The 23,483-nt window shown below is 43.8% G+C and overlaps 2 protein-coding genes across 6 annotated transcripts in view; one reads left to right on the top strand and one right to left on the bottom strand.

The window, feature by feature from the left end:
• ATXN2 (ataxin 2) overlaps positions 1 to 11,710 on the top strand; it is a 72,210-nt gene extending 60,500 nt beyond the window's left edge. For 2 of the 5 annotated variants that reach the window (XM_074973178.1, XM_074973174.1), the window contains 4 exons: positions 5,530 to 5,675; positions 6,518 to 6,745; positions 10,146 to 10,314; positions 11,125 to 11,709. In XM_074973178.1, the coding sequence (XP_074829279.1) occupies positions 5,530 to 5,675; positions 6,518 to 6,745; positions 10,146 to 10,314; positions 11,125 to 11,153 (572 nt within the window). In that variant the 3' untranslated portion in view covers positions 11,154 to 11,709. Of the gene's footprint in view, positions 1 to 5,529; positions 5,676 to 6,517; positions 6,746 to 10,145; positions 10,315 to 11,124 lie in introns of all 5 variants that reach the window. The other 3 variants (XM_074973179.1, XM_074973175.1, XM_074973176.1) reach the window with 2 other exon arrangements.
• Positions 11,711 to 13,946: 2,236 nt separating this feature from the next.
• The window catches only part of SH2B3 (SH2B adaptor protein 3), an 81,385-nt gene continuing 71,848 nt past the window's right edge, over positions 13,947 to 23,483 (bottom strand). Inside the window, exons 7-8 of the mRNA XM_074972800.1 lie at positions 22,662 to 22,833; positions 13,947 to 19,450 (exon numbers count right to left, since the gene is read on the bottom strand). Of these exons, the coding sequence (XP_074828901.1) occupies positions 19,146 to 19,450; positions 22,662 to 22,833 (477 nt within the window). The 3' untranslated portion in view covers positions 13,947 to 19,145. The remainder of the gene's footprint in view (positions 19,451 to 22,661; positions 22,834 to 23,483) is intronic.

The following is a 23,483-nucleotide window of genomic DNA, read 5'->3' as shown; positions in this document are numbered from 1 at the left end:
AAACTTGGGGAAGAAGCTTCAGAAACCCCTGGTGTGCTGGGGTAGGGTCCCTAGTGGAATGGCCATACAATAATTTCTGGTCATCCCATCAGAGACCCTAGCCCTCCACAGATAGGCGAGGTGCAATTCCTGGGCCTCTCAACTTGCTCCTGTATTGCAGCAAGCTTGTTAGTGTCTCTGTACCTGTTCATAGTAGTGATCTGTTTCATGCACCCTCTTTCCTGTGAGTCAGTTCATTCAAGAGGATATGAAGAACAATAAAAATCATGTAACTTGTGTTCCCTAACAGATTTTGGTTTTAAAAGGACTTTGTAGCTTTCATTTTGGCATGCAGAAAAATGTATTTTACAGAATGACTTCCTATGATTGTATACTGGAAATTTACTTTGAGCACTTAAGGGTGTTCACATATTTTGGTTTGGTGCATTGAAATTCCTTAAACAAGTTTCTTCCTTTAATAGGTATTCTTTTAAATGGAGTCCACTGTAAATGTGTAAAATGATTTTGTATGTGTTTATAAAATGAAAAAGACATGCTATATCTCTGCTTCCTACCATTCAGATTGAGGTCTTTAAATGTAGTTATCCTCACCATTTTACTGGGTCTGGCAATAGTCTGGAATCACTTCACTGGTCAGCACCTAGGAGCTATCTAGTAGGTTCTGACTATCAGTGCATTACTCCTCTGACAGTTCCCACTGTGTCCATTGTCAGCATTCCGTTTTCCCCACAAGAGACATTTGAATGTCAGAAGTTCAGGGATTGGTTTCAGTCTAGGCTAGTGGTTGGTAATGCTGTCTCTGATCTGTGCTGCTCTGATTTTTAATGTCGGCCATTTCTGTGGGTTTACAATAGCTGCCTTTCGCCTTTCTTGCTTTGCTCTTGTCAGCAACCTTGACTGTTACTCTTTCCTTCTTGTTTTCGTTGGAATTCAATTCAGTAATTAAAACCCCCTCTGGTATAGTATCTTTGTCCAATCCAATATGGAATTGCTTGTCTTAACTGTGCATCAATATCAAAATGATGGTCTAGTTATAAATAATATAGCCCATAGAAAGAAACCATCTGTTTAGAAAGTGATGTAAGTGAAGCAAATCAACTTAGTTCAGTGCTCCTAGGAAAGAAGAGAGACAAGGTGTGTGAGGTAACTTTTTTTTTTTTAATTGGACCAACTTCTGTGGATGAAAGAGGAAAGCTTTCGAACTGCAGAGCTCTTAAGGAAAGAAGGCATTTCTGACTTAGGCTGTGTCTACACTACAGTCAGGATTGATGCTCTGAGATCAATCCACCGGCGGTTGATTTAGTGGATCTAGTGAAGACCTGCCAGATCGACAGCAGATTGTTCTCCAGTTGACCCCTGTACTCTACCCCCAACGAGAAGAGTAAGGTAAGTCGACGGGAGAGTTTCTCCCGTCGGCCCCCCACGGTGTAGACCCCACGGTAACTCGACCTAAGGTACATTGGCTCCAGCTACGTTATTCATGTAGCTGGAGTTGTGTGGCGTAGGTCGACTTACAGCAGTAGCATAGGCATAGCCTTAGACTTCTGCTGGAGGCAAACTATGATTATCAGCAGTGCTCAGATGAGCAGAGGTTGCAACACTCTTTGTTATGTGCTTCCATAGAGCTTTTTCAGCACTGTGTCCTGTATTAGTATGACAGCTGGAAAACCATAGCAGTGCTGACATGTCAAGGACAATGTAATATGATTTCTGATTACTTTTATCCGTGATTTTTCTTCCCGTGTTTATTATAGAAATTAGCATGGAAATATTCACCTAGGGTGATTAACTCTGTGGATGAGCATGTAAAACATTGTTTATAATCAGTTGTCATAATAAAGGTGAGTAGACTGTATCTGGGTTGGTACGTTTTCATGACTGTTTTGCAAGGCTTCTTTAATGGGTTCATGCGTCTTACTCATCTGAAGTAATCACTGACACCACACTTTAAATCTCCGTGGAATCTGATGGTGATGTTAAAGACCTGACTTTAGGTGAGAGCACACAGCTACAGCACATAAAACTGAGACTTTTCCTCCCACACATCCTTATTAATAAATGGAAGGAAAGGACTTCCGAAAGTGAAACACTGTATCAGAATCTCTCTTGAAGTTATGAGGTAGCAGCAGCTCTGTAGAAATTGAGATTCTGTAGAACTAAATGGGAAAAAACTCCTAATGTTAATTTTCCTGAGGTCAAGTTGAACTTCTGCTATAAATTGAAAAAGGTGGATACATTTGTTTTTAAATGATCCGCTCCATTATTCCTGAAGCCTTCTCTAGTAAGATGTTTGTGGAATCTGGTAAAGCCTCAAGAAAAATAACAAAGGTGAGTGTTTTTCTTAAATGTTACTATTAAAATATTTGCAGCAGCAGCAGAGTGAGCATTTTTAGTACATAATAGTCTATAAACTGACTAGAATAGGTTCTGAAAACAAATGCACAGCTGGGAAAATGTAAATGCTAGATTTTAAACAAACAAAACTCTCTCATAATTCTCTGCCAAGCTGTGGACATACTGATTTAGGAGAAGTTACTGAAAACTGGTGTTTTGCTCTTCTCCCACTTCCTTCTGCATGTAAAAATGTTCTAGTAAGTTCTGGAGTTGTATTAGGTGGCATAACAAGTTCTTTTCAACATGAAGCCTTATTGCATAATATAGATACCTGCTTCAAAATACTTTGCATTTGGGTCTTCTCTCAAGTAATGAAAAAATAAAAGATGAAGCACAGTAATCGGTTTAGGGAATAATAAATAAATTATTTCAGGGCCTCTAATGAATAAAGTATAGATGTGGGAAACCTTGAATACCCTATAACTTCCAGTACATGCTTATAACAAATCTCCTCAAGAATGGAATGGAACTTTAATAAGGAGGGAGGAAAGAAGTTCTTGGGGCTGAGGCACTAGAATCAGACTTGGGAGAGGTAGGTTAGATTTGGAAAGCTATTTACTCCATCTGTGCCTCGGTCCCCTATGTCCCTTTTTTGTAGGGATTACTCAGACTAGAGATAGGCCATATAAATATTGGATCAAGACTGATTTCATAAGGAGATGGAATGGAGAAGCTTGAAATTGTAACAGTGAGTTGAGTTTTAATTCTAATGTGTGAATTGGTCAGTTTTCGTACAAGCTTGCAGGCAGTGGAAAAAAAACGAAAAATTAGATGGAAATTTGCTGCTGCTGTAAATGGAATGTAAGTGGTAACATTAAAAATGAAGTCACTGTTTTTCTGCTTGAAAGCATAACAGGATACCATGGCACTGGAGACTAACTCCTGTTTAGGTGCACAGAAACTTTAGAACTTCCAAAACCCCAACTCCTAATTAAAAAGCTTAATGGTATGTAAAGACTTAATATTGTAACAAGTACGTCATGGTCAAAGTAGCCCTTGGAATGCTTTGCAAATTGAAAGCCTTTACAGTGTAGTTCACAAGATTCATCTGTCCTTTGAGATCAGTGAATGCTGCTGTACTGTGTGCTGGAAACACAGGGTCCATGAAGAGTTAATGACGCTTTCATGTGAGGTGAACTCTTGAAGGGTTGAGTGGGCTGCAGTAGGTGGATTATTTATACTGAAGCAAGCTCACCAGTAGCTGAATAAAGTCACTGTTTAGGATTTTGTAAAGTATTGAGCAAACGTGAGGCAACAGAAGTAATAGCAAACTGGACTGGGAAAGGTTGGGACAGTGGGTGTTTGCTCAGAAGTAATTGGAGTACGTTTGAGGCACTTGATGGAGTGGCAAGGTGGCTAGTTTCTGTGCAGGCCTTGTGGCAGACAGTGCTGCACTTTATCAAATGGCAGTATGTTTGGTGTGTTCTCTCCTTCGATCCCCTGCTTTTTAGGATGAACAGATCAAAGGCCTCATTTTATGTGTGTGGTGTGGAGAAGTTCTACTTTTCAGAAACGGTAACGGGTTTTGACATTGGGGAATAGAAGTTAGAGCAATTAAATCTATTTGTTCTCCGAGCTGGGATTTCCTAGTATAAATAGAATTGCTGGCAATGAACATGCAGGTGGTTGTGGCCTTAACTGTAATCTAACTAACCTAAAACTATATCCCAGATGGAGCTCCTTTTTTCCAATGAACTGCTTTGTAAATCTAGAAAGGTACAGCAGAGGTACATGTAATGTGGCCCTCAAATTCTCCTAATGTTGGCTTTCTTAGCACTTCAGTACAGAACTTTACATATGTAGCTCTCTGATTTAGCAGGGAATTCTAGTCCTGTTTGTTCCTCGAAACAATTAAATTAGGATACAGGCAGGAGCTGGGTTCAGGACCCAAGTGATCGGTTGCTTCAGATATTCCATTTCTAGCACTGTGGGCAGCAAAGCTAGTTTCCATTTCAATGCAATGTGGTATTGGACCAAGATGAATGTGAGCTTGACTTAGTAATGACTTTGCAAGGCGCATGCACAAGCGACTGGTATGTTGTGCATAATCTTACACATAATATAAGATCTAAAAACTACAGGCGTAGAGGAAGCATGTAGTAATTTTTTGGAGACTATTGCTTCATTTAAACTCATTGCTTAGTGCTCTAGTGAAAACCTTTTTGAAGCAATTTAGTGTGGCTTCTCATGCTGCCTACTCTTAAAAATTACTGTTCCGTTCACAAAAGGGAGTGAACAAACTCTGCATGGGCCATTTTGTAGCCCAATATGATAGGAATGACCAAGCAGGGACTTGATTACATTTCACTTTGTTGTAGAAGGATTTCCCTAAGACTGTTTCTGCAGTTAATGAATGCTGCTGTTTGACTTGTGTGTTCAGTTTTCTTGCTGTGGAATTCAGAGTCCATGATTTCCAGAAACGAAGGGTTCTATAGCAACATCAAAAAGTCAATGGGAATGGTGGTAGTGCAAGAAGGCGTCTTGAAGTGGGTGTTACATGTAAGGCTCCAACTTTAACTAAAGCTGGTTGGCTTTCAGAGAGCTAGAGTTTCCCAGCTCCTATGTGTATACTGTGTTTGTGTAACTTACACGCAAGCACACCGTGTATGTGTGTGCTGACTGTACTGCGAACAATCTCCAGAAGAGTAGCATGGTGAGGTTAGCCAGGTAAAAGGCCAAAGACTTTGTGGATGGTGGAAATAGAATAAGTATTCGTGTTTTGTGAATTATTTAACTCTGTACAATAGAAAATTTACTTTCTCCAGAACTATAAAATTTAAGAAGCTGATTACAAATCACTTGTAGACTTACCTGTTTGACTAAAATTGCAGATTAAATACTGCTTTTGTGCTTTGATATATACAGTATCTTTTATTAAATCAAGCTAGGAAAGCTGAAATATTTTATTATGGTAATTTATTGACTTTCCTGCAAAACCATGTAAACTACATGAAAGCAAATATAGATTTTTAGATCCACGGTAAGATGTGCAGGTAACTACAAGATAAACTATTTGTAGGGGAAAAAAGACCAATTCACCGTATCACTGATGTGCTGTAAAATCCTCATATGCAGTGTGAATTTGGTGAGATGTATATTCTGTGTCACTTGTCAATTTCTTCCTTTTCCTTCTAGTTTCTACTGGCTCACTTGCTCAGCAATATGCCCACCCGAATGCTACCCTGCATCCACACCCTCCTCATCCGCAGCCTTCTGCCACACCAACAGGACAACAGCAAAGTCAACATGCTGGAAGCCACCCTGCTCCCAGTCCAGTGCAGGTAACAGCAAAACTCTAGAGAGCAAACATTTTGGAATATGTGTTGTAGCCCATTGTTTTAGAAGACACTGCTCCAGTCTGTTACTTCGGCATCTGTTTGCTTTTCATGCAGCTCCAAACATATTCTTCTTGACAAATAATCTTTTATAGCAGCTATGTTCATAGTCCCTCATTCCAGAAGTAATGTGGCTTGGAAATACCATTTCCTTATGATTTGTATGTGAATCCAAAGTGAAGTGCAGTCGGCCTGCCTTTATACCAATGTGTGATGATACTAATAAGGGTAAAGGATAGTGAATCATGACTTAAAATACTTTTGTGTAAAAAGCAGGGGGTGGTTCTTCCCCCACCACCCACGTACACACAAGTCTAGTATTTGGAAATTACTCATTTGACCCTTTTTGATCAGGAATGGGGGACAGGTGGCTCAGCAATGCTTTTGCAATTAATTAAGGAACGTCACTCCGCTGGTGCAGTCTGGCTGCAGGTTCGGTACGTGTGGATTTATGGCATGGAAAAGTTAGTCACAGACAGAAGTGCTGAAAGATGGCTTTTGTTTTTTACATAATAGCCTCAATTCTGGAGAACACATCAGGTCTGCAGGCTCCAGTGACTTTTTTCCCCCCGTTCAACGGACTTGGATAATAAGACCTACAGGATCAGAATGTGGCATTTTATTTTGTGTTATTTGTGCAGTGTATATAGGAACATCCTTCTAAAATGTTAGATATTAAGTGGCATTTTAGTAATTTATTATTATTTCCATGGAATAAATGTTTATCATTTCTCCCCTGGAACCAAAACCGAAACTCTCACTAATTTTTCCTCCTGTTTGCTTTGCAGCATCACCAGCACCAGGCAGCTCAGGCACTCCACCTGGCAAACCCACAGCAGCAGTCAGCAATGTACCATGCTGGTCTTGCTCCAACCCCACCTTCCATGACACCAGGCTCCAATACGCAGTCTCCACAAAATAGTTTTCCAACAGCACAACAAACAGTTTTCACTATTCATCCTTCCCATGTTCAGCCTGCATATACCAATCCGCCACACATGGCCCATGTACCCCAGGTAAACAAACTTTAACAACCTTCCAAAGACTGAATGGCCTATTGCCTCAAAGATGTCGCCTTCACATGGAGTAGTGGCCTCTTTTTACATCATTTCTCTTGGCCGACTATTTTCTGTGTTGCTAAGGGTTCTGTTTGCACAGTGCCGTTCATTTAGCAGTCTGGAGGCGCTACAGGTGCTCAGGAATCTTGGTGCACCAACTTCATCTAAAATAGCTACTGTAGGGCTCCACTTCGAGCTTTGGAAAAGGTATTTTGTTAAAACACATTTGAATGCAAAGCCACCTCTTTATAAAAAGTCTATTCAATGAGAAATACTCAAGGGTGCTTGGAAAATCCTGAGAGGATTATGAAGAACTTCAGAAGAGTTTAAAGTGAGGTGGGAAGGAAAGATAGTAACACTGATGGGTTGCAAATCAAATTGCCAATGAGGATATGGGGGACAGCTCAGTGGGTTGCAGTGGTCAAAAAAGCAAGCTGATCTTGAATGCTGTTTTCAGTTCTGGTCACCCCACTTCAAAATCTATACGGCAAAAATAGAAAAAAGTCCAGAGAAGGGCAATGAACGTGATTAGATGTGTGGAGAGACCACTGCAGGAGGCATTGCTACAGAGATTGGCACTATGTAATTTAGAGAACACAGATTAGTGGAAACATAAAGGTACATCAAAGAATGAACACTTAAGCAGGATCATTCTTGTGGAGGATATTTCTTCCTAACCCCAGGCAGTTAGTGATTGGTTTATGCCTTAAATCAGAAGCGTTGATACTCCTTATGCATGTTACCCTAGCTAGTGTAACTCAAGATCTTGTTAATCAAATAGGAGTCTAATCCTTTTCTGAATTCTGCTAAAATCTTTCCCTCAATCTCTGGGACAGTCTCTGTTCAAGTTAATTAGGAGATGTGGGGAAAAAAATTGCTTTTACCAAATTTCCTTTTACCCATTCTAAATGTATAGCTTTTTAATTTCAGAATCTCCCATTGCCTTGCTCTTGTGTTATGAAGGAACCCCCAACTGACTTTCTTTAGCCAACTTGTTATGGGGCCTTATCTTACTCCGAAGCATCTGGCCATTGACTCAAACAGGATATTGGTGTAGGTGGGATATTGATCTGTCTTAACTTGGTAGTTCTGTATCTGACTAGATTTTCTAGTTCTTTTGGGGTCCCTGTAAAGTCCTGCATTTGGACCCTCAGATGTGCCTAATTGTAAGTGAGTGCTATATAGACACCTAGAGCACCAAACCTCAGAAGCAGAGGTAATCATTTCACTTCCATGATGTAAAGGACTAGGTGAACTGTAGTGAAGTGTAACTGACGATTGCATACCTGTGTGCCAGCACACTTTCAGTAAATGGAAGTTAATTGTCTATTCTTGCTGGCTCCTTTTTTGCTTTGTGGGCTTCACAAAAAATTACTAAAGAAAATAAGAAGCTTATTCTAGTGCAGAATTAACTAAATGACTGTTAAAGTCTCTGATATTTTTAATGAGCACAGTCAGTCTTCTATATCTCTGATCTTGGCTTGTGGAATTCTGTGCTGTTGGTTTCACAGACATAAAAAGAGCAGGTATGGGCATCTCAAAAAATGTACAAAGTTCCAGATGGCTTCTCAGGATGGGGCAGTGCCCCATAAGCTTCTAGTGAAGGAATGATAGCTTCATCTATCTAAAAATCTCTTATGAAATGACTCTCTCAACTGCTTACAGGAAAAACAAATAATAATCCCGAAGCACCAGAGATAGGGATTTTCTAATGCTAAATACTAGCATGAAATTCATTATCGCTTTACGGTGGGAATTCTAGATGTGCTGACACTAAGGGATTAAATTAATTTCATTTTAAAGACAGTCAGTAACTCGATGCTAATTGAATCCCTGACTCACGAAACTCTGAGCATGTTACATCATTACCATGGCAAAAAAAATTTTTCTGCATGTCTGTATTGATCATGGCTGCTATGGTTATAATAGCATTGCTTGGTCAAAGCAAAAATTCTGGTGTTCATGAGGGAGGTAATGCATGAGGTTTGGAAGGCATGGCTGTTGAACACAAACAGGGTCCTTAGTATGATTTGGGAGTTAGTTCTCATGCCTTTAGGGGCTTCTTGGAAGCTATATTACAACTTGAGGAGTTCCATTAATCAAATGCCAGTCTGATTTAAGACTGACAGTGATACAGTAAAAGTAGTGCTTATGGAAAGAGTTGCAGGGTTTAGCCACATGGGAACTTTGCCCTTTCTGCACATCTAACTTGAATGAGTCTGAAGTCCTAGCCAGTGCCTGCTACTGTCTGGAGTGGTGTCTGGCATCTGAGTTTCCTCTACCAGCTTCACTTAAAACACACCCACAACTAAAATGGGAAAACCAAATTTATTTTGAAAACTTGTTTGCATCTAAACATGGACAGTCTTAAATGCTGCCTGGTTTTTGAGAGTCCTCTTGTAATTGAGAAATTACTGCTAGAGATTGATAGGACTTTCCACTAGGAAATATAGATAGTCCGTCTGACTGCCTCCTGTCAGGAAGCGTTACTACTGAGTGAAAGGAGTTTCCCCACCAACCGAGGAGAGACATTACTTGCTTATAAGGTGATAAGCGGTGAGACAGATGCATCTCACTTTTCCTTTGGGGATTAATTATGAACACTTTCAGTACATGAGAACTGTGATATTGTGAGCTTAACTGAAAATAGAACAGATCTGAGCTAGCGGCATTACATAGTGGAATGAAGGGGGAAATTACTAATTTTCAACTGTGTACGTGGGAGCGAATATAGCTATATAGAGAGACTGGACATTGGAGAGACAATGGGCATCTAGGACAGGTGAACATGATGATTTCTCACCTGTCTACAGTTCCCAATTTCAAGTTCATTTCATGGAGATGTGAAGTTTTTGTTGGAGACTTTTGCTTGGGGAAAAATGTAGAAATCTTTGCCTTTGCTTCATGCTTTTCCTTCCTCCTTATAACCATGCGTTCATATGAGGTACTGAGAAGGGGATGCTGGCTCTTCTCATGTATGTAAAGGCCTATATAAGGGCCTATTATTTGTGTGCAGTATCCAATTCATTCTCTGCATAGGAAATGCTTCTCAATTCTTAACAAAATGTCTCTAAAGATTTTTTTTTTTAAATATTCCAAAAGTATTCTTTACCAGTGCTCTTAGTCAGCAATGAGCTCCTGCCCAAACTGAGATGATGTCAGCAAAGCCAAGAATAAGGATTTGACACCTTGTGTTTTAAAATCTCAAACTTACTCCCTATGTGCACATTTTAGCCAATTGACTTAAAATGGAGTAAATCTCAGGATTTACTGTTACAGTTGGAGGACTCTTTGCTAGTCATGTGGCCAGGAGTGTTGCCTCCTTGTGACCATTATACTAAAGAGCTCTTTGTTTCAGGCTCATGTACAGTCAGGAATGGTTCCTTCTCACCCAACTGCCCATGCTCCAATGATGCTAATGACGACCCAGCCACCTGGTGGTCCCCAAGCCGCCATCGCTCAAAGTGCACTACAGCCCATTCCAGTCTCGACAACAACACATTTCCCCTATATGACGCACCCTTCAGGTGAGGAGTGTGTGCGTGGGAGACCTGCACCTTAACTGAGCCAGGTCAAATTAGTGAGCAAAACAGTTATGAGCCAGGTTTGGGTTAGAAACAAAAAAACGTAAGATGTCCTTTTACAGAGGCAAACTGCTGAAGGCGGCAGACAGTATTTCTGCAGTTAGTATTTATATTTTGCTGCTCCAAATGTGAACGTAGTATGCATATAAGATGAATTAAGTTAGCAAAGACTTTAGTTCTGTATGGCTGAAACATATGCAGACTTCAGTGTGTGTAGGACAATATCCGCCTGCCCTTGTCTTGGGGATAGAATATGTAGGTGGCTTATGGTGTAATGATCCAAGTTTTGTACATGTAAAAGATATAAATTGTCTTGAGGATAGTTGTAAAAATATTGCTCCAGGGATACGAGTATTCCTGGCAACTAATGGCTGAAGGCAGATGGGATTTTGACGTTGACTTTTTATCCCAAGAGCAACATTTTGCAGTACTGTTGCTTGGGAAAACCAGGCCCTACTTGTTTTGTTGCTCTTTAAATGTAACTCCTTACCTAGGTGTCTCAAGTACTGTTTTTTCCCAAAGCAGGGTGTGAACTTGTACAGTGAACTAATACCTGATTTTGTATGGTGTGAAATGGGTGGGGAAAATACGTTGTGCTTTCTTAGGGTTTAGGTAGAAAAACAGCCGAAGGACATCTTAATGCAGGTTTTTTTACAGACTTGAGCTAAATAGTTATCCTGTGATTTGATTAACTAGCACATTGTTGTATGGCTTATCAATCTGCTATTTACACCTGCACTCTTTTTTTTGCAGTACAAGCCCACCACCAACAGCAGTTGTAAGGCTGATCTGGAGTAACAAAGGCTGGATACCTTTTGTAGGCCAAAAACCTTCCTTCCACTGCTTCTGCCAACTGGAAGCACAGAAAACTAGAATTTCATTTATTTTGTTTAAAAAAAAAAAAATTGATTTCTTGTAACATCCAATAGGAATGCTAACAGTTCATCTTGCAGTGGGAGAGATTCGGACTGAGTAGAGGCATGTGGGAACTTGTGGGTTATTCCATAATTCCATACACTGTATCAGAGTCCTGCAGGTGCCCAAACTCTGCTTGCTGAAAACTGGAAGTTATTTATTTTTTAACGACCCTTCAAAGTTATGAACTCATCAGCTAGCAAAAGAAGTAACACGAGTGATTCTTGCTGCTATTATCACTAAAAATCAAGACTTGGAGATCCCTTTTACGTCTAACTAAACTTGAAACAGGTTCAGTAAAAAAAAATTCTAATCGTCAAACTGATGGATTATTATTTATAAATCACGTTTGATGAAGTGATCACTATTGCAAGACAGTGATGTAACTTTTAAGTTAAGAAAACTTTTACTTTGTAGATAATATAAAATAAAAACTTTAAAAAAAAATTAAAAAATAAAAAAAGTTTTAAAAACTGATCAATCTGGTGTGTGTATGTTACTCTTGCCATACTTGATTCTGTAGCTTTAAGATTCTTTCCAATTTAATGTCAGGTAAAATTGATTTGGCATTATGAAATTTAAATAGTATTTGACGTCAAACCTTTGACTGAAGTAATATGTATGGTAAATTGACAGTTATACAAAATCTCCTTATATCTTGTACAGAAACACATGTCAAAGTATCCTACTTTAAATGCCTCTGTTTACCAGAACCTGGGAATGGGCGACAGGGGATGGATCACTTGATGATTACCTGTTCTGTTCATTCCCTCTGGGGCACCTGGCACTGGCCACTGTCAGAAGACAGGATACTGGGGTAGATGGACCTTTTGGTCTGACCCAGTATGGCCGTCCTTATGATCTTAGCTCTCGACTCAACTGCAGTAGCTTCGGTCCACAACGTAGCATCTTCTGAGAGAAGCAGAATGGGAAGTCTTGATGCTTGGGGCAGTAGAGACGATGCACAGGTCAGTAGTGTTTGTCGGTGTTTGGGGAAGCTACTTGCCAGGCTGAGCAAGAAAAAGCTGCAGTAGTGATGGGCAAAATGTAGAACGATAGGAAAAGACTAGAAGAAAAGTAAGTGAATTTTATGTGTTTAGTACGTCACACGAACGTGAGCTACCTCAGCCCATGTCCATAAAATGTACTGTGGTCTTCACCACTGTTCCTTATGGAACATACATCTGCTAACCAAAAGTTAATGGATAGGAGGAGGAAAACAGTGTGACCTATTAAGGTACAAACCAGCTGTTGCATTTCAAAGGTGGGTTAATAATGTGTTTGTGTAAATATGTACATATTAAATATAGCTGGCAAAGTATACCACGGCTCAGTGCAAGATGAGGCTAAATAGTATAGTTTGTCTTGTAAGTCAATCCACTATGTGGACACTGCAATGAAAATGTCACTGCTTTACAGAAGTAATTCTGACAGGCAGTAGGGGGCATAAAACCATTAAATACTAATGATGTATCTTACTCAACCAAGTGAGTAAATATACCTTGTACTTCTGTTCATCAAATACTCTATTAATAAAGAACACAACATAGCTTGTGGAAGTTGATTATCAAACATTCACGTAACTGGGAGACAAGGTGCGGGAGATAATCTTCTGTTGGTGAGAGAGACAAGCTTTCAAGCTTACACAGCTTACACAGCTCTTCTTCAGGTCTGGGCAACTTACCTGCAATATCACAACTAACTACAAGATGGAACAGATTGTTTAGCATAACTAGTTAACATATTTCAAGGGACCATTCGAGGCGATGTGGCCTGTTAACACCCCTCCACTTATAGGGAAGAAAGGAAGGGAGAGGAAGTAGCTGGGGGATTGTTAGTGGGTTAGAGATTGTTGTAATAAGCCATTGTCTCTTTTCAGTCCATTTCTCTTTTCAGTCTGATTTTTAGTGCCTAGCAAAGATACGAATTTAAGCTCCCAGGCTCGTCTTTAGAAAGTGTTGTGCAGGTTTCCTTTGAGAATGAAGACTGATAGGTCAGATACAGAGTGATGGTTTTGTGAAAAGTTTTCACCCACAGGAGCTGTGATGTTTTTCGTCTTTTATCATTTTCCTGTGTGAGTTCATTCAGGAGTGTAATGAGTGTCTGGTTTCAGCCACATAGTTGTTGTTGGGGCATTTAGTGCACTGGATGAGGTATGCTCAAAAGCTTGTCTCTAGAGACTCGCAAATCTGTAGATATCCATTTTATATCTGCAGCTATCTGTGGACCATGTTGGCGGATCGGATGCAGATACAAATTTTGTATCCACGCAGGGCTCTATTTGTCTGGCTCACCAACAGAAGTTGATTCTATTAAAAAAAAAAAAAAAAAATGACCTCGCCCACCTTGGCGTGCTCATATCCTGGGACCAACATGGCTACAACACCACCATACATTCATGTAACTTTCATTTCTAAAAGTGGGGAGGGAGGGCTCTTGTACTCTAGCAGCTATTAGTCCAATATCTGGCAAGTCAATGAGAGCTTCTGGAGAAAATTAGGCTAAAAGTATTAATATTAGAACAAACAGATTCTAAAAACAATTTATTTAAGAGCTGATTTGAACATTATAGCAAAATCGCATTATTCAAGAATAAGTTACTTGTACAGTACATACAGAAACAATACATAGAAAATCTACTATACAAGAATTCTTCTGTGCCATTGAAAAGTACAGCTTTGAAATAAATGCACTTTATTCCAACAAAACCCTTGTTGGCCTTAATTTGCCTATGGGAGAAAAAGGCAGTGAACAATAGAATGCACTCTCAACTCCTACGCTGTGGGCATATGCTGGCTAAGATAACATCCTGTTCTCATACAACAAGCTCTTACGTTGAAATATGGAATATTGTACTCAAACTTGTCAGTCAAGACTGAAAGGCTTTATATGCATGGTACAGTAAAACCACATTGGCTCTAAACTGACAGTTTTCTGTGGTCCAAGGAATATCAACAGTTAATCAATATTGTGTCGCTGTGGCACAGACTAGGCTGCCTTAATTCTTTGATGATGGCTTGATGCTTCCTCTGCTGGACCTGGACCTTTTCCTCAAAGCTTCGCTGTGGAAGGCAGCCTTGAAGCAAAAGGATCAGTGAGGTTGCTGTCGGTGTTCTAGGATGCTGGGTTAGCCTTTCCCTGTTGGGTTAGCCCATTCAGAGGGCTAGACCACAATGGTGGTACTTCATATTGATAACACGTCTCCTACACAGCCTGTCTACCAAGAGGACATGCAAGAGTTGCCTGTAGGCAGTGCCTGTTTGTCAGCAAATAGCAAGTAAGGCCTTTCATAAGAATAAGGGGGTGTAGAGTTGGGGGTGGGAGGGAGGGCTTGGTTTCTGTTTTGGCACAGCCGGTAGTTACCTGCTACACCAGGCTTCTGTCCGGCAATAGGCGTAGCAAGGTGAGGCACTACATACTGTTATGTCTTCACTGGGGAACGCAGCTCTAAATTGCTGCTCTGAAAATAGAAACGTTTCACTAGCCCAGCCACCTGTTGCTGCTGGGGAAGAACAGAAATGCTGGTCTCCTTTACGGTGCCAGCCCTTAGACAAGCTGTTTTCAATCAGTCAGCCTCAGAGGTAAGACTTTGGAACCAATCAGATTTAATTTTGTGTGCCCCTTCTCTGGACCCTGAGACTCGAGCAGGGGCTGAGAACTTAGGCCAAAGCAGGCAGCTTGCTGGCAGTGTTCCCCAGTATCCGGTAGTCCCGGAGACAAGGCAACTGTGCTCGGCTGCTAAGGTGAGAAATGCAGAAGTTCAGTGTCCCCCTTTGCCTCTTTATTGAAAGCAACTGTCTTGAAAACACTTCATAAATGTGGATAATTCCTTGGCCTACAAGCCGTTATTAATGTGCTTTTAAATATAAAAAAATCTTACAATAAAAGTCTACATTGAAACATGCCACACACCTTCGCTAGTTACTTGGCAAAAAGGTCTTGGAGAAGTCCGCAAAATTACTTTGAAGTCACTTATATTTCAAGGGCTTAACGCTGCGTCCCCATGTTTCTACTAGACGAGCATTGTGTGTACTGAGTTAGTTATGAAATAGTCCTGGCAGTACAGAAGAGGAAGGGAAACTAAGTCCGACTTGGAAATGTATCACAAGCCAACTACTTTCTAGCAAGGATGGATTTCTGAGAAGGTCAGCCTCCCATGACTTGGGAAAACAGATTGAAGAACTGACCCTGCAATTACTGTATAATTGGTTTTAGGACCCTAACACCAAAGTGAGGGGTTGACGATAGGCTCTGTTGGAGTAACAGAGGGAAGGACTGGAAGAATATTTGCCCAGTTAGGGAAAGTAGACCTTTGGCTGGAGAAGGAAAGGAATGAGATGGGTAGAACACTGCGGGGGGAAGGCTGTTGACTCCAGGCAGGCTGGAGGTGGTGAACAGACTGTTTGTTAGCTTTTGGTGTACAGTTCCTCAGATTCCATACACAGTCCCCTTCAGCAGTGAACTGGAGTACTCTGCCAGCCTTTCATTCTGGATTATCAGGCTTCTTTCTAGTTTTGGCTAACTTGACAGTGAAAGTCCAGAAGGAAACAACTGCAATTTTAGTGTATAATCAGAGCAACTTTCCAACTAAGTACCAGGAGAAGGAACTTATAGTCACATGTGCTTGGATTTGTTCACACAGGAGCATTGAATGAATGACCACGAACTTGGTGTATATTGTATTAAATAAGAAAAGCAAGTTCCATTTAGTCCATAAAGAAGGCCCTGGCAAGTAAACTAACACCAAATGTGTGTGCGTTTGGTTGCTGTCACTTAAACAGTAAGACTTAGGCCAAAAACCCCAACTCAGAAACGGGGGGAGAGGGGTCGGATAGGAGGCGGGGGCTGGGCCGTGCCTGGCTACTTGGGGAGACACAGCCTCCCCTAACTGGCCCTCAGTACAATTTTGGAAACCTGATGTGGCCCTCAGGCCAAAAAGTTTGCCCGCCCCTGCCATAGCCTATCACTTTGGGCTTGGGAAATACCTTGCCTAGGAGAAGTCCTCCGACAAAAGTGGGGGAACAGAGATTAATGGGAGCTTCCGCAGCTTCTTTGCAAAGCTGGGATGAAGTTGAGACTGTCTTGGTTTTCCTGTCCCTTGCAGTGCATTAGAAATGTGTTTGGGGAGGATAAGGGCACCGGTCACTTGCATTCCATTTTTTAAAAATTGACTGCAGAAATCCTGCCCCATTTATGTATATAATTCTATGGCCTGAATTTTTTTTAAGGGCCTTTCCACAAAAGGAGAGACTGACTTGACAAGGTGTGGCCAAATGCACACAAGTGATCTAGAGGGAACAGCATCTTTTGCCAACTTCCAAGTTACAGTAATTGTAAGACTAGTACTGGATGTACAAAATTCAGACACTACAGTGGCTTTTCAAGTTGAATGTCTTTCTTTTTTTAAACATTGCTCCCTTAAGCCACATTCCAGAAAGTCTCTTCTACCATACAGCCCCTTCTGGTGTGGCCCAACTCTGGCGTAGCTGAGATGCTTTACCTTGGTAAACTGGTTGGGTCTAGTGATGATTTTACTAATAAACTAGAAGGTACAAAAATTCTTAATTACAAACACACAAAGTTCGTGGGTTAAAGGTTGAATTTTCAAATGCACCTAAGTGAATTAAGGGTATACATTTCTGTTGACTTGCAGATGGACCTGAGCTCAAGGTATTTAGGAGCTTTTGAAAAACCTCACCTTAATCTTTAACTAATGTGAGAAGAAGAAATTGCCTCCGTGTACCATAAATTAAGGGGAGTGACATGAAAGTATATAAATGTGACTTGGTTTGAATGGTAGAAGCTGATTGCTGAGACTTTTTTTTAAATAGCAAATTAGTCCCCTCCATATTTGATGATACTCAGTTGCTTTGTATGCTGTCCCTAATACTTTGTGTGAGCTTTGGTGGACAGATGCAGGTAGCTGAAGCTTTCTGATGCCAATTTGGAATTTGGGGTGGAAGTGTGTTTTTTCCCATTTTAAATACAGTAGCAAGCACAATGCAGTGGATTCTTTTTATATATAACGAGGTGGGGCATTAATACAGCTGTGCTTTTCTTGTGTACGCTGCATGGTGATGTCTCGCTGGTGAACTTTTTTTTTTTTGAGTGTAGAGAGCAATGGGACTGATCATTTAAATGGTTCTCATCTCATAGGATTCTTTACTTCCTCAGTAGCAACATACTGGTGTTGGGCTGATTTATTAGCTCGTACCTTGTAAGAGCATTGGACCTCCAGCTGTATTCTGTGGAGCACTGAGTGGTTACATAATGCTGGCTCGCATCACTTCTGCTGCTGGTTAAATGTTACCTTCCTTCTCCATCTAAGCAAGTGCTGTCCTTTCCCTCCACAGGGATGTTATGGGAAGGAGGTGGCCTGCCTGATCCCGAATGAACACGAAGGCATCTAATCCACATTAAGTGTCAGATCCTCCGGGAAGGGGGGGGGAGGAAACAGCTGAGAAACTTTTCTCTGTTCTATAGGGGTTAGTGAAATTACCTATTTATTGTGAATCTATAAATCTTAACTCATAACATACAGCTCTGCACAGACCCCTGTCTCTCGGTAAAGAAGCACAAAGGCAAATATGTCACATCTCCGCCTGTAACTGTAATTCTAACTGAGGAAATGCCAAAGTCTAACCCTAGTCACAATAAGGTATGAGGATAAGAAGGTTCATTAGTACACCCCCCTTTTGGGTAACTGTTACAATGAAGGGGCTCATGTTGCTTCTCCAAAAATAGCAAAAGCACTGTCAAAAACCCAACAGTCAGTGATTTTCCTGAGACCTACAGGTGAGGGGGGATACTGGGGAGAAAAGGTTACACCCACTCTGGCTAGAAAACCATGACACACAGGGAAGTCGTATTTGCATAGCTTGACTTAACAACCCTCTTTAAATACTAGATCATATTGTGTTGCATTTTTTTTAAATGCAAGCAATGGTGGCTGTTTGTCAACACCCCTCCTAATTTGAAGAACCAACCTGAGGTAAAATATTTGGAAAAAAAACTTTTGCTTAACTTCAGACTTGTGCCTAAAAGATTTCCACAGCAGAAAGGAAGTTTTACTCCAAGGCTGTGCCAAGATGTCAGTCTTCTCTTTCGTCCTCTGATCAGTTATGTTAAGCCTCTATTAATAGGAGGAAGTTAGTGTTCACTTTTTAATCGTGGCTAATAGATGTGAGCATTTCTTTTGCCCATAGCTGTAGCAGTGACTTCAACGGCTCAATTGTTCTTTTAAAAATGCAAACATGATTGAAGTTAAAGCCTGTACTCTCCATATCCAAAAGTACTGAACCCACTCTTACCTTAGCGCTAGGGCTACTGCTCGGTTAGAAATAGGGAATTATGACTTGCACAACTGCAGCACCTTCCTTGGCCATCAGGAAGTGATTTTCCTTTGTTATGCACAGCCCAGATCAGTAACTTGTCGCAAAGAACGTCAAATCCAGTTTTGTCCAATTCTGTGGCTGTAATGGACCATTCCAGTTTCTTTTCTGGGCTGAGTCACATCAAAAAGGGCAGTGAAGACCAAAAGCAACTGTGACATGTCTCTGTACCAATGACTAAGTGCAGATAGTAGCCTAAAGGGGAGAGAGCCTGACAGGTTAACAGGAATGACGTGTAAACAGTAATAAGAAAGCTTTAATATGTAAAACAGGCCCTTTAACAGGCCTAATAGAGGGATAACACCCATACTGGAGTGAACAATTTATATCTCTTACCCCTTCCCTTACCAAAAAAATAAATCCCTAATTACATTCTTCTCATAGGGTTCCCAAAATCTATAGCAGAAGTTCTCTAACAGGGCTCCATGCCAAAGTGCGTGGTTTGCACACCCCCCCCACCCCATCTTGTCAGAGGGGCGTGTACTGATTGTCAATAGCCCGAATGTGGCCCCTGCCAGGGGAATCCAGCTCGTAGTCAGAGTCCCGCTGTGGGCTGGCATGCGTGATGGCCGCATTGCTGTCCCGGAGGCTGGTGGCCAGCTCTTCTGGAGAGGGCACCAGATGGAAGATCTGTTCTGGCTGAGAACTGTGGTGAATGTCATCTGTCATGTGTAGCCGGGGGCAGCTGGAGGGACTGATGCGGGTACGGCTGAGTTCGGAGCTCCAGTTAGGGACGGAGAACGGGAGCAAGATGGTATTATTTGAGCCCAAACCTACAGGGAGAGGGGAGAAATCCAAGCATTAGATAACTGGCCAGGGTACGTGCAGGCTCCACAGAGAAACCTAAGCCATGTTGGGTAAGTTTCCCCGGCTCTGTGCCTTAAGCCTTCTCCTGTGTCCTTCCTAAGCACCTAGCCCTTGATCCTGCATGGACCTTGGCCAGTTATCTAATAGTGGGGGAGGGGCAGCACTAAGGCACACAGAACTGGAGGTGGTCTGTGGTCGCTATTGTTCTCCTGTCCAACCTCTCCCTGCTCAGGGCAGCTCCTATTCCCCCTGTTGGCCAAGGTACACAGTATTGCTGTATACTGAAGAGCTGGCTGCTGATGCAGAGTGGGGAAAGCTCTCCTTCGACAGGGCGGGCAAACATCTCCTTGGTGCAATTTACAGAGGGGGCGGGTGCTTCCCCCTAAAGCATCCGTGCCACCAAAAGGGGCCTGGGCAGCTCCTGCTCTGCTGCTCAGCCCATGGTGCGGGGCAGAGGCGTTGAAGCCTAGGGGTGGCTTGCGTTGCTGCGCTCCACCTCGGGTGACCCGTCCCACGCAAAGGGTTTGGTCAGAACTCCTAAACAGCCTGTTCTGAATCAGATCTCCGTGAGCCGCCCCTGTGGTCAGTGGTTAGGGCAGCTTCTCTTTTAGAAAGAGGAAACACACAGGCTGACTTTCAAACCTTTTGTATCGGCAGAGGCACTTCCTGCTCTGAAGGCAGGGTCCCAGCCCTGTGCCCTTGCTACCCCAAAGAGCCAGTGCGATCACGGGCCGAACAGGCTGTTGCTATTCGCTACTGCTGCATTGCAGGAGGGAACTGGACTTATTTAGTCTGCAGAAGAGAAGCGCGAGGGGGGATCTGATAGCAGCCTTCAACTACCTGAAAGGGGGTTCTAAAGAGGATGGAGCTCGGCTGTTCTCAGTGGTGGCAGATGACCGACCAAGGAGCAGTGGTTTCAAGTTGTAGTAGGAGAGGTCTAGGTTCGATATTAGGAAAAACTATTTCAGGCGGAGGGTGGTGAAGCACCAGAATGGGTTACCTAGGGAGGTGGTGGAATCTCCATCCTCAAAGGCTTTTAAGGCCCAGGTTGAAAAAGTCCTGGCTGGGATGATTTAGTTGGTCCTGAAGTCTCTTCCAAACCCCATCTTCTATGAGTCTCCCTCCTCTTGCTACCCCTTCAGTGACTAGCTACCAGCACCAGCTCTAGGAATGCTCTTCTCAGCAGCTCATGAGAGTCTGAACATTATTTAGGCAGTGGCAGCTTTGCTCATGTTTGATGGTAGAGCCCATAGCCACCCAAGGGAGGGAGTGAACTCTTCAGGGGAGAGCGCCCTCTAACAGCCTCGAACCTACTATTTTCAGCAAGCCTCTTGGAGCCTAGCCCATACTCCTCCCCCTACCTCTTGCTTCAGTTCAGTTCAATCAACTCTTTCCCTGCAAATTAGTATTCCCTTTACCAGAGCCACAGGCTCCAGCGTATGCAAGGTCTTTGCTCATTGAAGTTGGCTTCACCCCACATCATGGTAAAGAGCAAAGGCGTCAATTGTTCTCCATGTCTACGGAAGACAGAACAAGAGGTAACCGGCTTAGGCACGAGGAAAAGCTTTCTACCTATAAAGTACTGGAGCAGGTTACTGGGGTGACTGTGGGATCCCCATCACTGAAGGCTTTTAAGAACAGGCTGGACCAACACCTGTCAGGGAGGGTCTAGGGTTAGGTACTCCTGCCTCAACACAGGGGGTTGGACTCAATCTCTCGAGGTCCCTTCCAGCCCATTCCTGTAACTCTAGGGGGAAGCTAGGCTCTTAAGATTTCAGCCACACCCTGTTACCTGACCATGCTGTTGGTGGTTTTAAAATGTACCGAAAGAGGATGTGAGTTCAGGACACAGCACTAAACTGAGTTCCTACTCCTTTCATGGCAGCGTGCAGTACTGCTCCCGCCCTGCCCTGCCCTGCCCTGCCCCTGCTCATCTGACTCTCCAGCTCTTGATCATAAGGCAACTGAATGAAAGTGCTGGGGGCTCTTTGGAGTTCTGTTTTATCCAATCGAAAACCCTTGGAACATGCCTCTCTAACCACCTGGGAGGTCACAAGACAGCACTCCAGACTTGGTCAGGACCGCAGCCTACCCCCCTCCACTGAACCATGGGGAGGAAGTTAGCTAGAGCCACCCGCTTTGAACTGTGCTCAGGGGAACTCTAAAAAGCAGAGCTATTGTGCTGCCGTACCTGCCCTGGGGGCGAAGAGGGCTGTGCAAGCTTGTCTGGCTGCCCTTTGGCCTGGGGCCCGCTGCAGGCTGCACACAGAGGCAGGCCATTAACTGCATTTCCTCCATAAACTGAGTGCCAAAAGCTTAAATAACCCAGCATGTAATTAGTCCATTGTGACCACATTAACGTGGAGAAATGAAAAGCTCTGCCCCTCCTCTAAACGCCACCTTGCCCTTCTCAAAGGGGCGGGGAGGGAGATGTAAAAGCATCTTTCACACGTTGCTGTGTCAATCAGCTCCTGCCAGAATCTCCTCCCTCCCGGGAAAGTGTGGCCAGCACTGCGCCTGTATGACAATAGCAAGCAGCTGGGTGTTGCCGGGCAGCATCCCACCTACCGAACGCTGGGTGAAAGGGAGGGGAGGGGCAGGATAGGCCTGGGGGCTAGTTTAGTTGAGCAAACCGTACACCAAGCCCACATCCCTGGCCAAAGGGGGCCAGGAGCCACCTTTGACGCCTGCAAGCCATTCACTGAGCACCTGGCTGCCAGCTCTTTCCAGCCAGGACAGGGTCTGCTGAGGCACAAAGATACAGCGGGGGAGGAGTGTCAGCCTGATAATTATGGGCGATGCTGAACTCTAACCCCGTGGTATTACCATGGCCTCAGGTGGGCTCCAGCAGCTACTCTAATTAATTAAGCCAAAGGCTAATGCTTTGGCTCAGTTAACAGAACGGATGCGTTGAGCAGCGTCGGCTGGTTGGAACATGGGTGAGGCCAGCCAGCCCTGGGGGCTCGCAGAGAGGAGGGGCTGGCAGCTTCTCAAAGCAATGGGCGCAGCAGCTGCCCCAGGAGCGACTGCCAACTGCAGCTGTGCCCGGAGCCAGGGATATATGGGGGGTGTGGGAGGGCAGCTGCTCTCCAGTGGGGCGATGGGGGTGGGGAGAGAGACAAACTTTCCCCTCTGGGCCATGCACAGGAAGCCCCCCCCCCCCCCGACCGCCCGTACCTTGGGACGACGCGATGACCACCACATAGCTGGAGAGCTTGACGTCGCAGGCCGCGCCGCACTCCAGGGGGATGGGGCACCGTTGGAAGTGGTGCAGCATGTCCAGGATGGAGGGGAAGCGCAGGTGCTGCACGCGGCACTGCCCCCGCTCGGTCAGTGAGAGCCGCAGGTGCTGCGAGGGAGATGGGCGGGTTACAAAGCTGCTGGCTTGGCTTGCGGGGGGGAGAGAGAGAGAGCGGCAGCGAGCTGGGGCCAGAGGTTGGTGGCTGGCTGGGCAATGGCAGCAGAACTGAGCCCCCCCCCTGTGGCACCGGGAGCAGGTCCCTTGAACCCAACACAACCGGTTTGCAACCCCGGCAGAGACGGGTTCTTTCCTTCCCTCACCCCAAGGCACGAGTCAGACCAGCCTGGCCTTCGTCAGGTTACATCCTGTGCCGCGAGGGGTGGGATTGTCTCCTGCCCCGAGGGGATGGCGGAGCCGGAGCAGCCATCTTTCCCCAGGGGCTCTGAGCCAGCACCTCGCGGGGAAGGTTTCCGCAGGCGGGTCTATGGCTGGAGATGGGCCAAGGACCCAGTCTTGTGCTCAGAGCCTTCCGCAAGGCATACGGGCCTCCAAAGGCCGAACACTGGAGCTCAGGGGAGGCCTGAAAATTGCCCTGCCTCTGGCTCTTGGCTCTCAGCCCTCAGAGCATGGGCCCCGGGGTGGCGGGGGGAGTCGGACACACCCAGGGTAGGACAGCCCAAAGCCGAGCAGGAGCCTCCACCCAGGGTGCTTTAGAAACAAGGCTGCCCAAATCACCACTGGTGCCACTCTCTGGTCAG

Source organism: Natator depressus, chromosome 15 (genome assembly GCF_965152275.1).
Source record: "Natator depressus isolate rNatDep1 chromosome 15, rNatDep2.hap1, whole genome shotgun sequence".
In the NCBI taxonomy this organism is placed as follows: Eukaryota; Metazoa; Chordata; order Testudines; family Cheloniidae; genus Natator; species Natator depressus.
This window is presented reverse-complemented; position numbering and strand designations above follow the sequence as displayed.